The sequence below is a fragment of the Macaca nemestrina genome, chromosome 18 (genome assembly GCF_043159975.1).
Source record: "Macaca nemestrina isolate mMacNem1 chromosome 18, mMacNem.hap1, whole genome shotgun sequence".
NCBI lineage: Eukaryota > Metazoa > Chordata > Mammalia > Primates > Cercopithecidae > Macaca > Macaca nemestrina.
In genome coordinates this window covers 15,653,975-15,676,523 of record NC_092142.1, presented here as the reverse complement: position 1 = coordinate 15,676,523, position 22,549 = coordinate 15,653,975, and the positions used below count along the sequence as shown (strand labels likewise).

At 46.0% G+C, this 22,549-nt stretch overlaps 1 protein-coding gene across 12 annotated transcripts in view; it reads right to left on the bottom strand.

Moving 5' to 3' along the window:
* Positions 1 to 22,549, bottom strand: part of LOC105467722 (nudE neurodevelopment protein 1) — an 87,482-nt gene that overhangs the window by 31,672 nt on the left and 33,261 nt on the right. For all 12 annotated transcript variants that reach the window (XM_071084173.1, XM_011717380.2, XM_071084176.1 and 9 more), the window contains 4 exons: positions 21,095 to 21,243; positions 9,005 to 9,141; positions 4,932 to 5,111; positions 2,309 to 2,400 (listed from right to left, as the gene is read on the bottom strand). In XM_071084173.1, coding sequence (XP_070940274.1) covers positions 2,309 to 2,400; positions 4,932 to 5,111; positions 9,005 to 9,141; positions 21,095 to 21,243 — 558 coding nt within the window. The remainder of the gene's footprint in view (positions 1 to 2,308; positions 2,401 to 4,931; positions 5,112 to 9,004; positions 9,142 to 21,094; positions 21,244 to 22,549) is intronic.

Sequence of the window (22,549 nt, the reverse complement as noted above, 5' to 3'; positions counted from 1 at the left end):
CAACCTTCCAGGCTCAACCAATCCCTCCCACCTCAGCCTCCTGAGCAGCTGGGATTATAGGCGTCCGCAATCATGCCCAGCTAATAAAAAAAACTTTTTTAATGCAAAAACTCTTTTAATTACAAAAAATTTTTTTAAATGTTTGGGAGCTTCCTGGAAAAAGATCACAGCTCACTGCAGCCTCAACCTCCCAGGCTCAGGCAATCCTCCCACCTCAGCCTCCTGAATAGCTAGGACTATGCACAATCATGCTCCACAAAAAAAAAAAAAAAAAAAAAGTTAATGAAAAAGATTTTTTTAATTACAAAGAATTGAAAAAAATGGGAGCTTTCTGGAACATCACTAACCTAACCAATTATCCAACTCCACTTGTAGAAAGTAGGAAATCCACTTCTGGAATCCTTCACTCTTTCCTTTACCTTGTTAAACCTCTGCAGAATGGCTGTAAGTTTGACAAGGACTTGGTCTGGCTGCAACAGACCCTGAGGAAACCAAAAGGACACTGACAGCACCCCGGGCTTCTCTATACTCCAACGAGGCTAAATATCGAAACGCGGACCCGTTTCTAGAATAGCAAACCAGGCAGCCAAAAGCCAGGAGTAAAAACACAGAAGAAATGAGTTGCAAGCTTCTACTAAGTTGTAGCTATGAATACACTGTGTACAGTGACAGCTTGGTAGGAGTTAAATGATGTGGCCTTCCAGGAATCATTTTTAAAAATAAACTACAAAGAATACCTATGTTATTGCTTAAGCACAAAAGGATCCCTCCCTATAATTAACATAAAAGCTGAAAGGCCAAGTTCTTTACCTTAGGCTTTCAAGATTGATTGATTGATTGATTGAGATCAAGTCTCACTGTCACCCAGTGGCACGATGTCAGCTCACTGCAACCTTTTTCTCCCGCATTCAAGCAATTTTCCTGCCTCAGCCTCCCAAGTAGCTGGGATTATAGGCGCCCGCCACCACGCCTGGCTAATTTTGTATTTTTAGTAGACATGGGGTTTCACCATGTTGGCCAGGCTGGTCTTGAATTCCTGACCTCGAGATCGAGACCATCCTGGCTAACATGGTGAAACCCTGTCTCTACTAAAAAATACAAAAAACTAGCCGGGTGAGGTGGCGGGCGCCTGTAGTCCCAGCTACTCGGGAGGCTGAGGCAGGAGAATGGCGTGAACCCGGGAGGCGGAGCTTGCAGTGAGCTGAGATCCGGCCACCGCACTCCAGCCTGGGTGACAGAGCGAGACTCCGTCTCAAAAAAAGAAAAAAAAAAAAAAGAATTCCTGACCTCTGGTGATCCACCCATCTCGGCCTCCCAAAGTGTCAAGATTCTCTTAAACCCTGAGAAACAACCAGAAAAAAAAAAAAAGCGGCAGTTTTTTTCTTTCCTGAGACAATGTCGTGCTGTCACCCAGGATGGAGAGTAGTGGTGCAATCTTAGCTCACTCAGCCTCAACCTCCCAGGCTCAAGCAATCCTGCCACCTCTTGGCCTCCTTAGTAGCTGGGACCACCAGTATGCACACCACCAGGCCTGGCTAATTTTTGCATTTTTGTAGAGGCAAGTCGGGGCAGGGGATTTCACCATACTGCCCAAGCTGGTGTCAAACTCCTGAGCTTAAGTGACCCTCCCAAACTACTGGGATTGTAGGTATGAGCCACTGCACCCAGCCAAAAGAGAAGGCCGTTTCTAAACACTCCTCAGTTTTTCAAATTAAGGAAAAAACTCATCTTAATTTCCCAAATTGCCTAGAGGAAAAATGGTAAAAGGAAAGAGACATACACAGAGTTCAGAGCAATGCTTAGAGTCAGAGCTCTGAGTGTCCGGCAGTAACTCCCACAGAAAGTGCTAATGATTCCCAGGGATGCTAAAGGAGCAGCCACATCTAAAACTCACCACATTGCTATTAAAGGGGTTGGACGCATTGGCTCATGCCTGTAATCCCACAACTTTGGGAGGCCAACCTGGGAGGATCCCTTGAGGCCAGGAATTTAAGACCAGCCTGGGCAACACAGCAATACCCCCATTACTACAAAAAATGAAAACATCAGCCAGGCATGGTGGCGCACACCTGTGGTCCAAGTTACTCGGGAAGCTAAGGCAGGAGGATCGCTTGAGACCAGGAGTTTGAGGAGTTCAAGGTTGCAGTGAATTGTGATCATACCACTATACTCCAGCCTGGGCAACAGAGCAAGACCCTGTCTCTTAAAAAAGGAAAAAAATAAGAGGGCAGGAACTAGATCAACCCCCCTTCACACATCCTGAAAGACAGGCAGGAAGGCACCAAATACCAGAAAAGTGTGTTCTCACCCCAACTTTCCGCAGTAGGTCTCCCACGATGTTGAGGGCTGATATCCGGGCCGCAGGCGTGAGGGGAGTTCCCCCAGTGGAGTCGTCCAGGCCTGGGTGTGCAAAGGGAAGAACATATAACTCACCAACCTATAGTCATGTCCGTGAACTAACATCACTAGGTTCCAAACCACAGGACAGGAGGGGCGCTGACGCCTTTCCTCAGATCCCAAAAGCTACCCTGTTTCTTTCCGTAGTTAACTGCATCACACGCCCAAGGCCTCTATGACAACCAATTTTTCAAGTCCTTGTGATGACTGCAACAAGTATTTATTTTTACATGTTAGTCTTTAAAAGTTTTTTTTTTTTTTTTTTTTTTTTTAGACGTTGTCTTGCTGTCACCCAGACTGGAGTGCAGTGATGTGATCTCGGCTCACCGCAACCTCCACCTCCCAGGTTCAAGCGATTCTCCTGCCTTGGCCTCTTGAATAGCTGGAATTACAGCCATGTGCCACCACACCCGGCTTATTTTTATATTTTTTATAGAGAGAGTTTCACCACGTTGTCTAGGCTGGTCTCGAACTCCTGACCTCAAATGATCCGCCCACCTTGGCCTCCAAAAGTGCTGGGATTACCGGCATGAGCCACCATGCCTGGCCTTTTAAAAAAATTTTTTTTTGAGAGAGATAGGGTGTCACTATGTTGCCCAGGCTGATCATGAACTCCTGGTCTCAAGCGATCTTCCCACTTCGGCCTTTCCAAGGTTGGTATTTACAGGCATGAGCCACCGTGCCCAGTCATATTAGTCTTTTTAAAAAAACCCAAAACAAATCCTTTTGAAATTGTAGGAAATCCATATGATTAATTAACATAATGGCATCGGTGATAGATATAAGAACTATATAGACAGGATGATCCAGCTTTACAAGGGTTCAGCTCTGCAAGCCTCTCTTGTCCAAGTGGGGTCCATGCACCAGCAGCACCTGAGAACTCTTAGAAATGCAGAATCTCTCGGCCAGGCATAGTAGCTCACACCTGTAATCCCAGTGCTTTCGGAGGCCGAGGCATGGAGTTGCATGCCTCTAGTCCCAGCTACTCAGGAGGCTGAGGCAGGAGGATCACTGGAGCCCAGGAGTTGGAGGCTGCAGTGAGCTAAGATTGCACCACTGCATTTCAGCCTGGGCCACAGACCAAGACTGTGTCTCTAAAGGAAAAAAACAAAACAAAACAAAACAAACAAACAATGAAATAAAGTATGCAAAATGGCTCTAGACTGGGGCCAGGCACAACAGCTCACACCTGTACTACCACCACTTTCAGAGGCTGAGGCAGGCAGATTACCTGAGGTCAGGAGTTTGAGACCAGCCCGGCCAACATGGTGAAACCCCTTCTCTACTAAAAATACAAGATTAGCCAGGCTTGGTGGTGGGTGCCTGTAATCCAAGCTTACTCGGGAGGCTGAGGCAGGAGAATCACTTGAACCCGGGAGGAAGGGGTTGCAGTAAGCCAAGATCGCACCATTGCACTCCAGCCTGGGTGACAGAGCGAAACTCCATCTCAACAAAACAAAAGGGCCCTGGCACTGGGATTCTAACAAGTCTCACTGGTCTCTTCATGCCCAGGGGACAAGCTAAGGGATGAGGCAGTAGATGGTAGGGTAAGATCTGGAGCCTGCCTGCCTGGGTCTGAATCCCAAACCATCTGCCATTCACTTTCTTTATGACTCTGCTTAACTCAGGGCCTCACTTCCATCCTGGGCCTGCGGCGAAGGCTGCACGGTGGCCAGCACACACTGAGCACCCCATAACTGTCTTATTAATATCTGCTGTAAAAGGCCTGATTGGAAGCTGTCGGCAGAGGGTCTGGGGTGAGAATTCAGATTTTTTTCCCCACCCACGCAGCACAGGTTACACTAAGTCTAGCTGTCGGTGGATGCATTACCAAACCCCCAAAATGCTTTTTACTTTTTTGTATTTGGTTAGTGACATTTCAAATTTGGGAGGTTTTATATTCAAAAAGAGGATTTTGGGCCAGACGCAGTGGCTCACGCCTGTAATCCTAGCACTTTGGGATCAGCCAAAGCAGGCAGATCACTTGAGTCCAGGAATTTGATAGTAGCCTGGGCTTGCCATGTCTCCACCTAAAATACAAAAGTTAGCCAGGTGTGGTGGCACACGCCTTTACTCCCAGCTACTCCGGAGGATGAGGTGGGAGAATCACTTGAGCCCATGACGCAGAGGTCACAGTGAGCCAAGATCACGTCACTGCACTCCAGCCTGGGTGACACAGTGAGATCCTGTCTCAAAAAAAACCAACAACAAAAAAAGAGCATTTCTGGCTTTGAAGAATGGAAAAAACTGCAGATGAGGGGCCGTTCCTTCTAGTGCAGAGTAGCAACCACCCGCTTTGGGTGGGGTTTCCATTTCCCAGTGCATCACAGACTCCACTACTCCCTCACACCCACTCCTCACTCATCTCAATTGCCCATCCCCAGGAACATCCCAGTCTACTCTCTGCTCAAAGCCTGAGAGTATATCAGGCTCTGAGCCTGGTGCAAATCATCACACACCCAGGACCCACCCCAGATTCTTACCCAGAAACACTTTGTGAACCGAGAAAATTCTCCAATTCCCACTCCCCTTACCACGTCTGAAGCTCCCGGGCGTGTTTAAACTCGAGCTGGGTCCTCGGTGAGCGATGGGCGTGGACGGCACAGAGCCCGTGGCCTGCACAGCTGTGTCTGTCCTCTCAGCTTCCACTGAGCTGGGCATGGGGGTCCTGGGTTTCTCCTGCTTCTGCTGCACGGCCAGTTCCTGCCGCAAATCTGTGCCAGGAAAAGGATTCAGGAATTCAAGTCCTCAGCCAGGCGCCGTGGCTCATGTTTATAATGCCAGCACTTTGGGAGGCCAAGGCCGGCGGATCGTCCAAGGTCGAGTTTGAGCCCAGCCTGACCAACATTGTGAAACCCCATCTCTATAGAAAATGCAAAAACCAGCCAGGCATGGTGGTAGGCACCTGTAATCTCAACTACTCAGGAGGAAGAGGCACGAGAATCACTTGAATCTGGAAGGCCAGGTGGCACTGAGCTGAGATTGCTCCAGTGCACTCCAGTCTGGGTGACAAGAGCAAGACTCCGTCTCAAAAAACAAAAAGGGAATTTAAGCCCTGGCTTAGGGTGGGTGGGGTGCAGGTATAGAGGTTCAACAGTAGATACTGGTCAGAAAAAAGACCTACTGGGGTGAAACACTCCAGGTAGAAACTCCAAATAAAGGGAAACCCACAGGACCTTGCCTAGCAGACTTACAACTCTACAGGATTTTTCTCTTGACTAACAAAATAGTTTCAGATTTTTAAAAAGCTATGACAGTGACACACTAATGCTTTTATTATTGAAAAAACAATTCCAACATAGCAGTGTATTTAGAATACTAAATGAAAGTATGCCCAGGAGCAGTGGCTCATGCCTGCAATCCCAACACTTTGGGAGGCTGAGGTGCAAGAATCTCATTAATCCAAGAGATCAAGGTTGCAGTGAGCCATGATTGTGCCACTCCACCCCGGGTGACAGAGTGAGACCTCTGGCAAAAAAAAAAAAAAAAAAAAAAAAGGCCAGACGCAGTGGCTCACGCCTATAATCCCAGCACTCTGAGAGGTCGAGGTGGGAGGGTCGCTTGAGGTCAGGAATTTGAAGCCAACATGGCAAAACCCCGTCCCTGTTAAAAATACAAAAAATTAGCCATACATGGTGGCGTGCGCCTGTAGTCCCAGCTGCTTGGGAGGCTGAGGCAGGACAATTGCTTGAGCCTGGGGGACCGAGGTTATAGTGAGCTGAGATCACGCCACTGCACTCCAGCCTCTGTGACAGAGCAAGACTGTCTCAAAAACAAAGTATGCTTTCCAGACTATCCCCAAACACTCCTCACTCATAATCACCATAACATATGGGAGAGCTTTCAACCATTGTTCTCTGAATTATTATTATTATTATTTTTGAGATGGAGTTTCACTCTGTTGCCCAGGCTGGAGTACAATGGCACAATCTCGGCTCACTGCAACCTTTGCCTCCCGGGTTCAAGTGATTCTCCTGCCTCAGTCTCCCAAGTAGCTGGGATTACAGGCACGTACCACCATGCCTGGCTTTTTTTTTTTTTTTTTAAACAGAGACGGGGTTTCACCATGTTGTCCAGGCTGGTCTTGAACTCCTGACCTCAGGTGATCCACCCACCTCGGCCTCCCAAAGTGCTGGGATTACAGGCATGAGCCACTGTGCCTGGCTGTTCTCTCCATTTTCAAACATAAACTTTATAACATACATATATATCTACTGAGCATAAAATAAGAACTTTTTTTTTTTTTTTTTTTTTTGAGACGGAGTCTCACGCTGTTGCCCAGGCTGGAGTGCAGTGGCGCGATCTCGGCTCACTGCAAGCTCCGCCTCCCGGGTTCCCGCCATTCTCCTGCCTCAGCCTCCCGAGTAGCTGGGACCACAGGCGCCCGCCACCGCGCCCGGCTAATTTTTTGTATTTTTAGTAGAGACGGGGTTTCACTGTGGTCTCGATCTCCTGACCTTGTGATCCGCCCGCCTCGGCCTCCCAAAGTGCTGGGATTACAGGCTTGAGCCACCGCGCCCGGCCAGAACATTTTTTATTAAGCATTACTGGAAACATACAATATCTTGTCCTGTGTATGACTTACTCTCCCACCTTCAGTGGTATGTCTTGGCAACGTTTTTTGTTTTAGAGACAGGGTCTGACTCAGTCACCCAGGCTGGGGTGCAGTGGCACAATCATAGCTCAAGGTAACCTTGAACTCCTGGGCTCAAGTCATCCTCCCACTTCAGCCTCCTAAGTACTTGGGACTACAGGCATATGCCACCAGGCCTAGCTAATTTTTACACTTCATTTTTGTAGAGATGGGGTCTCACTATGCTGTCCAGGCTCATCTTGAACTCCTAGGCTCAAGCAATCCTCTTGCGTCCATCTCTCAAAGCACTGAGATTACAAGCATCAGCCACTGTGCCTAGCCCTGGCAATCTTTCTACCACAATATTGTTCATTTAAACAATTTTTTAATATTTCACATAATAAATCTATGTACTTCATTTAACCACTTCATTACTGATGGACATCTAGGAACAACTACTTTATTAAACTTAGGAATTTTTACTTTTCATCCCCCACCTACTGGTTACACATTACAAAGCAAATTGACGTTATAAACAATTTATTGGGCTGGTAACAGTAACTAACCCCTGTAATCCCAGCACTTTGGGAGGCCGAGGCAGGCAGATCACCTGAGGTCAGGAGTTCAAGACCAGCCTGGGCAACATGGTGAAACCCCGTCTCTATTAAAAAATACTAAAAATTAGCCAGGCATGGTGGCGTACACCTGTAGTCCCAGCTACCCGGAAGGCTGAGGCAGGAGAATCGCTTGAACCCGGGAGGCAGAGGTTGCAGTGAGCAGAGATAGCACCACTGTACTCCAGTCTGGACAACAGATGAAGACGCCATCTCAAAAAAAAAAAAAAAAAAAAAAGATAGGATAAAAACAACTTGGACAATCCACTAATGAATGTCTTTTTTTTTTCTTTTTTGAGACAGAGTCTCACTCTGTCACCTAGGCTGGAGTACAGTGATGCAATCTTGGCTCACTGCGACCTCCACCTCCCAGGTTCAAGCAATTCTCCTGCCTCAGCCTCCTGAGCAGCTGGGATTACAGGCATCCGCCACCACACCCTGCTCATGTTTTCTATTTTCAGTAGGGATGGGGTTTCTCTATTTCCAGGCTGGTCTCGAACTCCTGAGCTCAGGTGATCTGCCTGCCTCAGCCTCCCAAAGTGCTGGGATTACAGGTATGAACTGCTGTGCTTGGCCAAATACCTCATTACAGTCTGAACATTCTACCTCTGCAAGTGCCAACTGCTAAACAGCAAATGCTGACGAGGTTTCCAAGTTCTAAACCAAATATATCGGTTGCCATCAAGTCACAGAAATAATAGGCTAGCTGGCAATTCCACCAGAAATTTCTCCCCATAAAATCTTTTCTTAAGAGACAGGGTCTCATTCTGTCATGTAGGCTGGAGTACACTGGTGCCATCATAGCTCGTGACAGGCTCCACCTCCTGGGCTCAAGTGATCATCCCACCTTGGCTTCCTGAGTAGCTGGGACTACAGGCACATGTCACCACACCCAGCTAATCTTTAATTTTTTTTTGTAAAGATGGAGTCCCATTATACTGCCTAAGGTGGTCTCGAACTCCTGGGCTCAAGAGATCCTCGGCCTCCCAAAGTACTGGGATTACAGGTGTGAGCCACTGTGCCAGGCTCTCCCCACAACACTCTTCTGTTCCTACTGAGCATCAGGATGGTTTGCTGTGTGTGTGAATTACAGACCAGGAAGCACCTTTCTGGAAACTGGAAATTCTGCTGCCCAGAGGCAGAACCCCAATACAAGGACTTCATCTGTGAACCCCAAAGCTATTTCTCTAAATACCCATAAGGGGCCCTTACAGGGTTGCATGTCTTACTGTTCTCAGCTCCGGCCAGGGCCCAAGGCAAGAGTCTGCCCGGTGCAGCCCCACACCCTCTGACTAAACAGCCTGGCACAGAGCAGGGTGCAGGGTCCCTGTAAAGATAATGCTGGGAGAGGCTGTGGGACTAGATGTTGCTCAGGCAGGGAATGGGGACCATGCTGGTGAAGACGCCAAGGCTTCCTGACCTCTGGCTTCATCCTTCAGTCTCTGAACAGATTCCAGGAGATTCTCTTTTTCATCAAGTTCACTTTCCAAGAAGGCGTTTCTTTCGATGGCCTGATTCAAGCGCTGCTCAAAGTCTTCGAGAGACATGATCGTGGCGCTGGGGAAGAGAAAAGCAGAGTTATCCAAGAGGACAAACTGCGGACATCCCTCTAGCACTGCAGATCCAGGTGGTGCGAAGGGTCAGACACACCTGGACACAAGTCCCAGCACCAAACCTCCTAGATGCCACAGAGCGGGCCGAGTCCTTTAACCTGCTGGGGCATGGGCTCTTCACCTGCATAATAGGACTCATCATAGCTCATGGGGTACACAAGGCTGTCGTGAGGATTAAATAAGGTGCCGCCCACACAGCACTCAGCAACAAGCCAAAGCCCTATCAGGACTGCATGTGTTTGAGAAGAGCAGTATGCTCTATTTTCTCTTGCAAGCTCACAATGCCAACCGGCATTATAAATGTTAGACCTAATACCATAAAAACCCTAGAAGAAAACCTAGGTAGTACCATTCAGGACATAGGCATGGGCAAAGACTTCATATCTAAAACACCAAAAGCAACGGCAGCAAAAGCCAAAATTTACAAATGGGATCTAATTAAACTAAAAAGTTTCTGCACAGCAAAAGAAACTACCATCAGAGTGAACAGGCAACCTACAGAATGGGAGAAAATTTTTGCAATCTACTCATCTGACAAAGGGCTAATATCCAGAACCTACAAAGAACTCAAACAAATTTACAAGAAAAAAACAACCCCATCAAAAAGTGGGCAAAGGATATGAACAGACATTTCTCAAAAGACATTCATACAGCCAACAGACACATGAAAAAATGCTCATCATCACTGGCCATCAGAGAAATGCAAATCAAAACCACAATGAGATACCATCTCACACCAGTTAGAATGGCGATCATTAAAAAGTCAGGAAACAACAGGTGCTGGAGAGGATGTGGAGAAATAGGAACACTTTTACACTGTTGGTGGGATTGTAAACTAGTTCAACCATTATGGAAAACAGTATGGCGATTCCTCAAGGATCTAGAACTAGATGTACCATATGACCCAGCCATCCCATTACTGGGTTTATACCCAAAGGATTATAAATCATGCTGCTATAAAGACACATGCACATGTATGTTTATTGCGGCACTATTCACAATAGCAAAGACTTGGAATCAACCCAAATGTCCATCAGTGACAGACTGGATTAAGAAAATGTGGCACATATACACCATGGAATACTATGCAGCCATAAAAAAGGATGAGTTTGTGTCCTTTGTAGGGACATGGATGCAGCTGGAAACCATCATTCTTAGCAAACTATCACAAGAACAGAAAACCAAACACCACATGTTCTCACTCATAGGTGGGAACTGAACAATGAGATCACTTGGACTCGGGAAGGGGAACATCACACACCGGGGCCTATCATGGGGAGGGGGGAGGGGGGAGGGGGGAGGGATTGCATTGGGAGTTATACCTGATGTAAATGACGAGTTGATGGATGCTGACGAGTTGATGGGTGCAGCACACCAACATGGCACAAGTATACACATGTAACAAACCTGCACGTTATGCACATGTACCCTAGAACTTAAAGTATAATAATAATAAAAAATAAAAATTAAAAAAAAACCTAATAATGACTGGGCATGGTGGCTCATGCCTGTAATCCCAGCACTTTGGGAGGCCAAGGCAGGTGGCTGTCCTGAGGTCAGGAGTCCAAGACCAGCCTGGCAAGCTTGGGCAAATGGCAAAACCCTGTCTCTACTAAAAATACAAAAATTAGCCAGTTGTAGTGTGATCCCAGCTACTTGGGAGGCAGAGGTGGGAGAACTGCCAGCAAGCGGAGGTTGCAGTGAGCCAAGATTGTGCCACTGCACTCCAGCCTAGGCAACAAAGTGAAACTCCATCTCAAAAAAAAAAAAAGAAAAAGAACCTAATAAAAAACACATACAGTAGCACGATTTTTTTTTCCTTAAAAAGACAGCTGTGTCTGTCAGGTCGAAGTGCAGTGGTACAATCACAGCTCACTGCAATCTCAAACTCTTGGGCTCAAGCGATCCTCCCGCCTCAGCCTCCTGAGTTACTGAGATTACAGGCATGAAGCACTGTGCTGGGCATAAGATGCATTTCAGCAGGTAGAAGAGATCATATTTAACCTCTCAGTGGAAGTTCAAAATGCCTAGTACCAGCCCAACTGCCCTGCTCACAACCCCTTCTTGTGAAGGGCACAGACACTGTGGTAAAGGCACTGCAAAGTGCTGTAACAAAACAATCTACTTTGATTCTGGGAAAACCACCTTCTCTGCACCTCAGTTTTCTCTCATGCAAAGCAAGGGTAGTAACAGTACCTTCCTGAAGGGTTGTAATGGGGCAGCGGTGGCAAGAAGTAGTCACACAGGCTGGGCGTGGTGGCTCACGCCTGTAATCCCAGCACTCAGGGAGGCCAAGGCGAGTGGATCACTCGAGGTCAGGAGTTCAAGTCCAGCCTGGCCAACGTGGTGAAACCTCATCTCCATTAAAAATACAAAAATTAGCCGGGCATGATGGCGCACATGTGTAGTCCCAGCTGCTCGGGAGGGTGAGGCAGGAAAATTGCTTGAACCCAGGAGGTGGATGTTGCAGTGAGCTGAGATCGTGCCACTACACTCCAGCTTGGGCAACAGAGCAAGACTGTTTCCAAAAAAAAAAAAAAAAAAAAAAAAAAATCATACAGGAAGCACACAACAGATGTTTTACACATAAGCACACATCTACAAATGTCTGCAATTTTTATTATTGACCCTATGTCTGTCCCCAGACCTTTAATATCCTGCTAACTGTATCCCACGGTGGTTAGAAGCACGTGTTTGGAGAGGAACCCAGGAGTTAACACCCAGCTCCTCCTCCATCTAGAACTCACTGGGTATCATTGGGCAACTCGATCTCCCTCATCCTCAGTTCCTTCAATCACAAAATTCATAACTGCACTGATCAATGGCTGCATCAGTTCATTTCTTCAATATATCCTTCTATGTCTAGGTGGACTCATAGGAGTACCTACCCTCACAGGGTCTTTAGAAGTAGTGGATAGGATCAAGTTACCACAGTACCATTTAAAAACAACAAAGGGACAGGCACAGCGGTTCGTGCCTATAATCCCAGTACTTTGGGAAGCCAAGGTGGGAGGACCCCTCGAGGCCCAGGGTTCAAGACCAGCCTGGGTAACATAGTGACAACCTGTCTCTACAAAAAGTAAAAAGACTAGCCGGGCATGATGGCGTGTGGCTGTAGTCCCAGCTACTCGAAGGCTGAGGTAGGAGGATTGCTTGAGCCCAGGAACTCGAGGGTGCAGTAAGTCATGATTATGCCACTGCACTCCAGCCTGGGTAACAGTGCCAGACCCTGTCTCAAAAAACAAACGAAAACAAACAAAAAAACACACTACTACCAATAACAAAGGGATAATACTTTGGAGTACAATACCAGAAACAGTTAAAACGACCCTAAGGTTGACATGTCAAACAAAAAAGGTAAAAGATTCACATAATAATATGTAGGGTACAGAATGCTTGCAGAAATGCAGACATGCTGAGTATATATAGAGGAAGACCCAGTATCACACAGAAATTAGTTGTCCACAAGTTAAACTGATAAATTTAACACTATCTTAATAGGTTTCTATTGGGGGAATAAATTGGACTGATTTGAGAGATGCTGTGACGATGAAACAAGAATGACCCGAAGAACTCTGTAAAAGAAGAGATCAGGGAACTAACTCTACCAGAGACTCAGAACACACTACTATAAAGCCTCAACAACGAACAATTTTATGCTACTGGTTGTAAGAACAAAGGAACCAAAGGTCCAGAAATAGACAAGAGTTTAATGTATAATAAAGGTGGCCTCATAGATCATTGGCAAAAAGATGGCAGGTTCAGTTCTAGTTTTAGGGACCACTGGGTACCTACCAGGAAAACATTATTAGATTCGTACCTCATACTGTACCCTAACACAAATTCCGAATGAATCGGAAATTTTAACACACTCATTATCTGGTCAAAATCTGTTTTGCTTCTGGAATGCGAGGGAACCGGGGACCAGCTTCAGTGGCTTTTTTTTTTTAAGATGGAATTTCGCTCTTGTCAACCAGGCTGGAGTGCAATGGTGCTCACCCAGGCAGAGTGCAACCTCTGCCTCCTGGGTTCAAATGACTCTTCTGCCTCAGCCTCCCAGGTAGCTGGGATTATAGGCATGTGCCACCATATCCGGCTAATTTTTGTAGTTTTAGTGGAGACAGCATTCCATCATGTTGGCCAGGCTGGTCTCAAACTCCCAACCTCAGGTGATGCACCCACCTCTGCCTCACAAAGTGCTGGGATTATAGGTGTGAGCCCCCACGCCTGGCCCTTCAGTGGCATTTCTGAATTTCCCTGTAGCCTCGACACTCTGGGTTTAAGTCATCCTTTCACCTTTTTTTTTTTTTTTTTTTTTTTGAGATGAAGTCTCTGTTGCCCAGGCTGGAGTGCAATGGCACAATCTCAGCTCACTGCAACCTCCGCCTCTCGGGTTCAAGTGATACTCCTGCCTCAGCCTCTTGAGTAGCTGTGATTACAGGTGCCTGCCACCACGCCTGGCTAATTTTTGTATTTTTAGTAGAGAGGGGGTTTCACCATCTTTGCCAGGCTGGTCTCCAACTCCTAACTTCAGGTGATCCACCCGCCTCGGCCTCCCAAAGTGCTGGGATTACAGGCATGAGCCACGGTGCCTGGTGATCCTTTCACCTTCTTACCTCAACCTCCCAAGTAGTTGTAACCACAGGCACAAGCTATCATACCCGGCTAGTTTTTAAATTTGTTTCTAGAGATGGGAGTCTATGTTGCCCAGGATGGCCTCAAACTCCTGGGCTCAAGCAATCCTCAAGTCTCGGCCTCCCAAAGTACTAAGAATACAGATTACAGACTTGAGCTATCTCACATGGCCTATTTACTTTCAAATAAAGGTCAGCATGCTAGTTGTAACTGGAGTGAAAATTGATTTATGTACTTTATATGTTGAAATTCTGTCAACTAATATATAAAAGCATAATTAGTGCCTCTAATCCCAGCAATTTGGGAGGCCAAGGCAGGTGGATCACTTGAGGTCAGGAGTTCAAGACCAGCCTGGCCAACATGGTGAGACCCCATCTCTAATAAAAATAGAAAAATTAGCCAGGCATGATGGCGCATGCATGTAGTCCCAGCTACTCGAGAGGCTGAGGCAGGAAAATCGCTTGAACCTGGGAGGCAGAGGCTGCAGTGAGCCGAGATCGCACCACTGCATTCCAGCATGGGCAACAGAGCAAGACTCTGTCTCAAAAATAAATAAAATGAAAAATCCATGGAAGAGTAAAATTAGATTACAAAAATTAAAATAGATTTAAAACTTTTTGCCATCTTAGTACTCATATGTGAAACAAAGTCACCTTTGGAAATGTATTTAATTTTCAGTTACTTCTAATTAGGTCCTGCATACTTTACAAGGTTATTCTTACACAAAGTGCCTCTCCTCAGTTAAAAGTGAGTCATTTAGTTTTAGGGACCTATAGAAGAAGGACCATGAGAGCAATCAAACAGCTGATGGTGCTGAGAAACTCTTGTTCTTGGAGAAGACTATCAAACTTTCTAAATATAACTATTAAACTTGCACAAAATTGTAATATTTTCAAGTCTTTAAAATAAAGCTTTGCAGCCTGGGCAACATAGAGAAATCTGGTCTTTACAAAGAATACAAAAATTAGCCAGGCATGGTGGCACATGCCTGTAGTCCTAGCTACTGGGGAGGCTGAGGTGATCGTGCCACTACCCTCCAGCAGGGGTGACAGAGACCTTGTCTCAAAACATAAATATATAAAACTTTGGTGCCCTAGAACTTTATTTATTCTATAATGGTGAACTGGGCTTCTACCTCATCTGATTTTTAACACTAAACTATTCAGCATTTGGCCAAATTGTATTAACAAAAACAATGCATGTTTAGTAAGGAAGAAAACAAAAATACTACAAGAAAACACAGGCTAATTGCTTTATATAACCTTGGAGTGCAGAAGGCCCTTCTAACTATGACTAAGATATCTGACTACAAAGGAATCAAATGCCAGCCTGGCCAACAAAGTGAAACCCCATCTCTGCTAAAAATACAAAAATTAGCCATGCATGGTGGTGGGCGCCTGTAATCCCAGCTACTCGGGAGGCTGAGGCAGGAGAATCACTTGAACCTGGGAGGCGGAGGTTGCAGTGAGCCGAGATCGTGCACCTGCACTCCAGCCTGGGCCATAGGGCAAGACTGACTCAAAACAAATCAAGTAACTTCTGTACAATAAAATATACATCAGACAAAGCTGGAAACAAATGACAAACTCCCAATATTGTCAATTCATGTCACAAATATATAAAAATCTCCTAAAATCACGGAAAAAAAAAATAATGAACAACCCAATTTTAAAATATGCCAAGTGCCAGGCATGGTAGCTCATGCCTGTAATCTCAGCATTTTGGGAGGCCGAGGTGGGTAGATTATCTGAGGTCAAGAGTTCAAGATCAGCCTGACCAACATGGCAAAACCTCGTCTCTACTAAAAATACAAAATTACCTAAGCATGGTGGCCCATGCTTGTAATCCCAGCTACTGGGGAGGCGAAGGCAGGAGAATCGCTTGAACCTGGGAGGCGGAGGTTGCGGACAGCCGAAATCATGCCACAGCACTCCAGCCTGGGCAACAAGAGCAAAACTCGATGTCAAAAAAACAAGAACAAAAACAGTAAAAATAGGCCAAGATCAACTGGGCAAGGTAGCTCATGCCTGTAATCCCAGCACTTTGGGAGAACGAGGCGGGTGTATCATCTGAGGTCAGGAGTTCAAGATCAGCCTCTCCAACATAGCGAAACCCCTTCTCTACTAAAAATACAAAAATTAGCAAGGCATGGTGGCATGCACCAGTAATCCCAGCTACTCAGGAGGTTGACACAGGAGAATTGCTTGAACCCAGGAGGTGGAGGTTGTAGTGAGCTAAGATCACGCCACTGCACTCCAGCCTGGGCAATAGAGCAATACTCCATCTAGAAAAAACACAGGCTGGCCAAGCACACTGGCTCACGCCTGCAATCCCAGCACATAGGGAGGCCGAGGCGGGCGGCTGAGGCAGGCAGATCACGAGGTCAGGAGTTTGAGGCCAGCCTGACCAACATGGTGAAACCTCATCTCTACTAAAAATACAAAAATTAGCTGGGCATGGCGGCACACACCTGTAATCCCAGCTACTCAAGAGGGTGAGACAGGAGAACTGCTTGAACCTGGGAGGCAGTGGTTGCAGTGAGCCGTGGTCATGCCACTGCACTCTAGCCTGGGTGACAGAGCAAGACTCAGTCTCATTTAAAAAAAAAAAAAAAAAAAAAAATATGGCCGGGCACGGTGGCTCATGTCTGTAATCCCAGCACTTTGGGAGGCCAAGACAGGCGGATCACGAGGTCAGGAGATCAAGACCATCCTGGCTAATAACACGGTGAAACCCCGTCTCTACTAAAAAAAAAAAAAAATACAAAAAACTAGCCAGGCGAGGTGGCGGGCGCCTGTAGTCCCAGCTATTCGGGAGGCTGAGACAGGAGAATGGCGTGAACCCGGGAGAGGGAGCTTGCAGTGAGCTAAGATCTGGCCACTGCACTCCAGCCTGGGCGACAGAGCTAGACTCCGTCTCAAAAAAAAAATATATATATATATACACACACACACACCCCCCCATACATATATATATACACATGTATACACATACATATATACACATATACACACACACATATATGCGCGCCAAGACCAACAGAGTTCCTAAAGAAGGAAGTCCAACAGCTCTTAAGCACATGACAGTGAACTCAGAAACGTACTTATTTCTCACCTTTTCAATTAGCAGAAGTCCAAAGTTTGAAAACTACTCTATTAGTGAAGCTATTCGGAAAACAGGGACTCACATAGCTATTGGGAATGTAAACTGGTACAACCCTATAAATAACTGAGCAACATCTATCAAAATGACATGCATATATCCTCTGACCTAGCAATATCACTTCTGGGAATTTAGCCTACAGATATTCATCGTGCAAGGCTGTTCATTACCGCAATGCTTATCACTGCAAAAGAACAGAAATACAACAGATATCCAACCACAGGGGACTAAATTATTATGGTATTACTCAATACCAACCATACAATAGAATACCAGGTATTTGAAAAAATAAAAAACAAAGAATGTTCTGTCCTAGTAAGGAACGATCTTCAAGCTCTACTATTACATGAAAAAGCAAGATATACAACCGTGTGTGTGCAGAATGCTCTTCTGAGGAAGAAAAAAAGGGGGGGGAGGTAGTAAGAATGTCTTTTTATTTGCTTGAATTATTAAAGAAATGCCTACCTCTTTGTATATTATTTTTGAACCGTGTGAATGTACTACCACTTTGGGTAGACTGCGTAATTGGCCCCGATTCTTCACCCCTCCCTGTGTCCACACCCTTGCCATGGCCTCACTGTGGGCAGAAAGTACTTTCCCACCCTTTGACTTAGCTTGGTCATTTGACTTGCTTTGATTAATGATATAGGGGTGGAAATGATGGTATGCCAGTGGCTTGCCAGAAATCAGAATGTGGCTTTACATATGAAATCTACAGTATCTTATGCTATTGTATGTAAAGCCAGAGTACTCAAGTCATTACGGCACTGGTATTGCATTTCACAAATTGTACACTGGATGAAAACACAGAATCCTGAATTAGATCCCAGAATATATGCGAGTTTAACATGAGAGCTCAGTTCAATTCAACAGAAAAAGACTGATTGGCTGGGCATGGTCACTCACACCTGTGATCCCAGCACTTTGGGAGGCCAAGGCGGGCAGACTGAGCCCAGGACTTTGAGACCAGCCTGGGCAACATGGAGAAACCCTATCTCTACAAAAAATACAAAAATTAGCCAGGTATGGTGGCACATGCCTATAGTCCCAGCTACTCAGGAGGCTGACGTGGGAGAATCACTTGCCCCAGGAGGTCAAGGCTCCAGTGAGCTGTAATTGCACCATGGCACTCAACTCTGGGCAATGGAGCGAGGCCCAGTCTCAAAAAAAAAAAAAAGAAAAAGGTAATGTTTAATAGTGCTGGCACAACTAGGCTACCCATCTAAAGAAAATAAAATTGAACCTTTATCTTATACCAGATACAAAAATAAATTCACTGCAGATTAAGGAATAAGGGTAAAAAAAATTAAAAAATATCGCAAAAAAAGAAGAAAACACATGCACTATCAAGAACCAAGGAGACTTCCCCTAGTGAAGTCTGCAGACCTAGAAGGTATTTTAAAAAAGACATAACTGATGATCTAAAAATGAAAAATGTATAAAAAATTTTTTTCAAAAGAGAAAAGAGGAAATATTTGCATGGAAAATGATACCACAAAGTCAACAGACAAAAGATTACTCTGGAAAAAATTATTCTCAATGCAGTAGACAAGATTAGTAGTTAAAATATACAAAGGGCCAGGCACGGTGGCTCATGCCTGTAATTCCAGCACTTTGGGAAGCTGAGGCAGGTGGATCACTTGAGGGTGCGAGTTTGAGACCAGCTGTCCAGCGTGGCGAAACTCTCTCTACTAAAAATACAAAAATTAGCCAAGTGTGGTGGCAGGCGCCTGTAATCCCAGCTACTTGGGGGGCTGAGGCAGGAGAATCACTTGAACCAGGAAGGCAGAAGTTGCAGTGACCTGAGATCACACCACTGCACTCCAGCTCCAGCCTGGGAGACAGAGTGAGACTCCATCTCAAAAAATAAATGTATGCAAAGAACTCCTACAGATTGACAAGAAAGGAGTTTCCACTTCTGGTAATGACAAGGGAACTTGTATCAGACCAACCCTCATGTAAATTCTGAGTAAAATGTTTACAATGATCTGAGCGCACTGGCAGGAACTGGAAAACAACACTTAGAAAAACAGAACAACACTGGGTGAAGTACACATCTTTATAAGATTTTTGCCTAAAGCTCCAGGGATAGAAATCTAGCACCATGGGGACCCCACATTCTGAATATAGTATCTTCCCACATCTCTGGCCTCCCCCGAACCACACGTGCACAAAGCAGACACAAAGCAGCCCAGTTACGGCTAAAAAAAGCAGAGATTTCAGTTACTGCCCATCAAAGGGGAGAGAGAATTTGGGCTGTAAGCTTAGCCAAGTAAACTACCTAAGAAAACCAAATAAATAAAGAACTTAAAAGAATTCATCATCTCTGGCTGGGTACGGTGGCTCAAGCCCATAATCCCAGCACTTTGGGATACCGAGGCAGGTGGATCACCTCAGGTCAGGAATTTGAGACCAGATTGGCTAACATGGCGAAATTCCATCCCTCCTAAAAATACAAAAATTAGCAGGTGGTAACGCACACCTGTAATCCCAGCTACTCTGGAGGTTGAGGCAGGAGAATCACTTGAACCTGGGAGGTGGAGGTTGCAGTGAGCAGAGATTGCACCACTGCACTCCAGCCTGGGTGACAGAGCAAGACTGTCTTTAAAAAAAAAAAAAAAGAAAGAAAGAAAGAAAAAACTAATAGTCTGTGGGAAATACCATTCACACTGCCTACAATACAACCTCTACATTGGAGTGTAAAGAAAATGTGACCCAGATGTGAAAACTGCACAAAAGGACCTTAAAGCAGCTCTTGTAACTATGCTCAAGGATGTCAAGAAGCCTCAATAGAACAGAAATTATAAAAGAGCACAAATCCTACATCTAAAAATACTATATTGAAAATTCAACATTTCATCCGCTTTAATGGCAGATTGGAGAGAGATGAGGGCATCTATCAACTTGAAACTGGATACACACAAATTATTCAATTTGAAGAACAAAGACAAAAAAAATTAGGGAAAAAAAATGAAGAGAGCCTTAGGAACCTGCCTGACAATATGAAAAGGTTATGTGTATAGCTGGTGTCCCAGACGGACAGGAGAAAAAGAATGGGGTGGAAAAAACACGGAGGAGGCCGGGTACGGTGGCTCATGCCACCAATTCCAGCACTTTGGGAGGCTGAGGCAGGAGGATCGCTTGCTCCCAGGAGTTTCAGGCTGCAATGCGCTATGATGGCACCACTGCACTCCAGCCTGGGTAACAGAGCAAGACCCTATCTCTAAAAATAAATAAAAAACATCAGTGTATTTCGCTGTATATAATTTATATATAAATTTTTAAAAAGCAAGTGTTTTTATCCAAAAACTGCTTGGCTCAGAGTAATTCTATAAATGTTAGTCGTTATTCTGCTAAATCACAGAACATCAGTTTAGAAATCACTGGACTGGGCGCCGTGGCTCACACCCCTGTAATCACAGCACTTTGGAGGCTGAGGCGAGCTGATCACCTGAGGTGAGGAGTTTGAGACCAGCCTGGCCAACATGGCAAGACCCCATCCCTATTAAAGATACAAAAATTAGGCAGGCATGATGGCAGGTGCCTGTAATTCCAGCTACTTGGGAGCCTGAAGCACGAGAATTGCTTAAACCCAGGAGGCAAGGGTTGTAGTGAGTTGACATCACGCCACTGCACTCCAGCCTGGTGACAGAGACTCCATCTCAAAAAAAAAAAAAAAAATAGTGTTCTTTGAACACACTTCTTCCCTACCTTTGGGACTTAGCACAGGTTTGGTGTTGTCTGGAATGTTCTTGTCTCACACCCCTCCTAGGATCATGGCTACTCATTCCTCTGGTCTTAGCCTAAATGGTATTTCCTCCGGTAAGGCTCACCTGACGCTCCCAGGCCAACAGTCAAAGTAATATATCCTATTACACATCCCCACAGCACCCTGGGCTGCCAGCCTTGCTGCTGTAATGAAATTGCACTTCTTCGACTATTGTCCATTTCCCCCAGGGCACTAAAAGTCAGAAGGGCACCGGCTTTGTTCTGCTCACTGCTCAGTTCCCTATACTCAGCACAGGGCCAAGGACCCAGCTGCTGGGGACAAAAAGCAGAGAGGAGTGTCTCCCACTCCTGCCTTCCCCTTCCCCGCATACCGCTTGGCTCGTTCCAGGTCGTCGTTAGCTTGCTCCAGCTCTCTGATGTATTTCTGCAATTGGTCTTTAATGGCTTTGGTCTGTGCGAGGTCATCCTCCAAGGCTGAGATCTGCCGGTAGCCTTCAGAGTGCTGCACTTCAAACTTCTCCTGAAGGACAACACAGACACTGGGTGAATGACTTCTGAGGCGGCTAGATGCAGTAGCACATACCCACCTGGAGTCACAGTTACTTGGGGGGCTCAACTGGGAGGACTGCTTGAGCCCAGGAGTTAGAGCCTGCAGTGAGCTATGACTAACACTGCACTCCAGCCTGGGCAACATAGCAAGACCCTGTATCTTTTTATTTATTTAGAGACCGAGTCTCACTCTGTTGCCCAGGCTGGAGTGCAGTGTCGAGATCTTGGCACATGGCAACCTCTGCCTCCCAGGTTCAAGCAATTCTCCTGCCTCAGCCTCCCGAGTGGCTGGGAATACAGCCACCCACCACCAAGCCTGGCTAATTTTTTTATTTTTAATAGAGACTGGGTTTCACAATGTTGCCCAGGCTGGTCTCGTACTCCTGACACCTCAAGTGATCCACACACCTCGGTCTCCCAAAGTGCTGGGATTACAGGTGTGAGCCACGGCGCCCGGCCTGACTCTGTCTCTTTATGAAACTCCTCCTCCCACCACACGCCCTGGGGAGGCTCCAGGCTTTCTGTCCCACCCTCCCACCACAATCGAGAGACAAGCTAGGCTCAGGCAACAGAACCTTCTTCTCTCCAAAGAGCTGACTCTTAGGCAAGTGACGTAATGTGGTGGGAACAGGCAGGTGTCATTCAGAGCAGGCACAAGGAATCAACTGTTTTAATTACGTCCTGAGTGCCTCCACCCCCCCGAGCACCTTGAATCCTGCCTACACTCAACAGGGTTGAGATTCCTATAGCCCCCAACATTCTTCAGACAAATCATTCTGCCCAAGGTGTCCACAGCCAAAGAAAGCCACAGAAACCTCTCCAAGCCTCATCCACAGGGCAACGTGGGTCTCCTTCACACACACTATCAGTGTATTACAAAGAGTCACCAGCCTGGCCCACAAAGTGAGACCTAGTCTCTACAAAATACACAAATTAGCAGGGCGTGGTGGCTCTCGACTGTAGTTCTAGCTACTCAGGAGGCTGAGGTGGAAGGATCATTTGAGCCTGAGAGGTCGAAGCTGCAATGGGCTGTGATGGCACCACTGCACTCCAGCCTGGGCAACTCCCTGCTGTCTGAAAAAAAAAAAAAAAAGAAAGAAATCATAATGACGTCCATTGTTTGTGCCCACAAGAATGGGAAGGCAGCATGTACTGGTTTTACAACAGTCAACCATTCTCAATGTTTGATCCAGGACTCCCCGTTGTAGCACGGAGAAAGAAGGAACAGTTTGATCTCTAGGTTACTTAAAAACAAAGACAGGCCGGACACGGTGGCT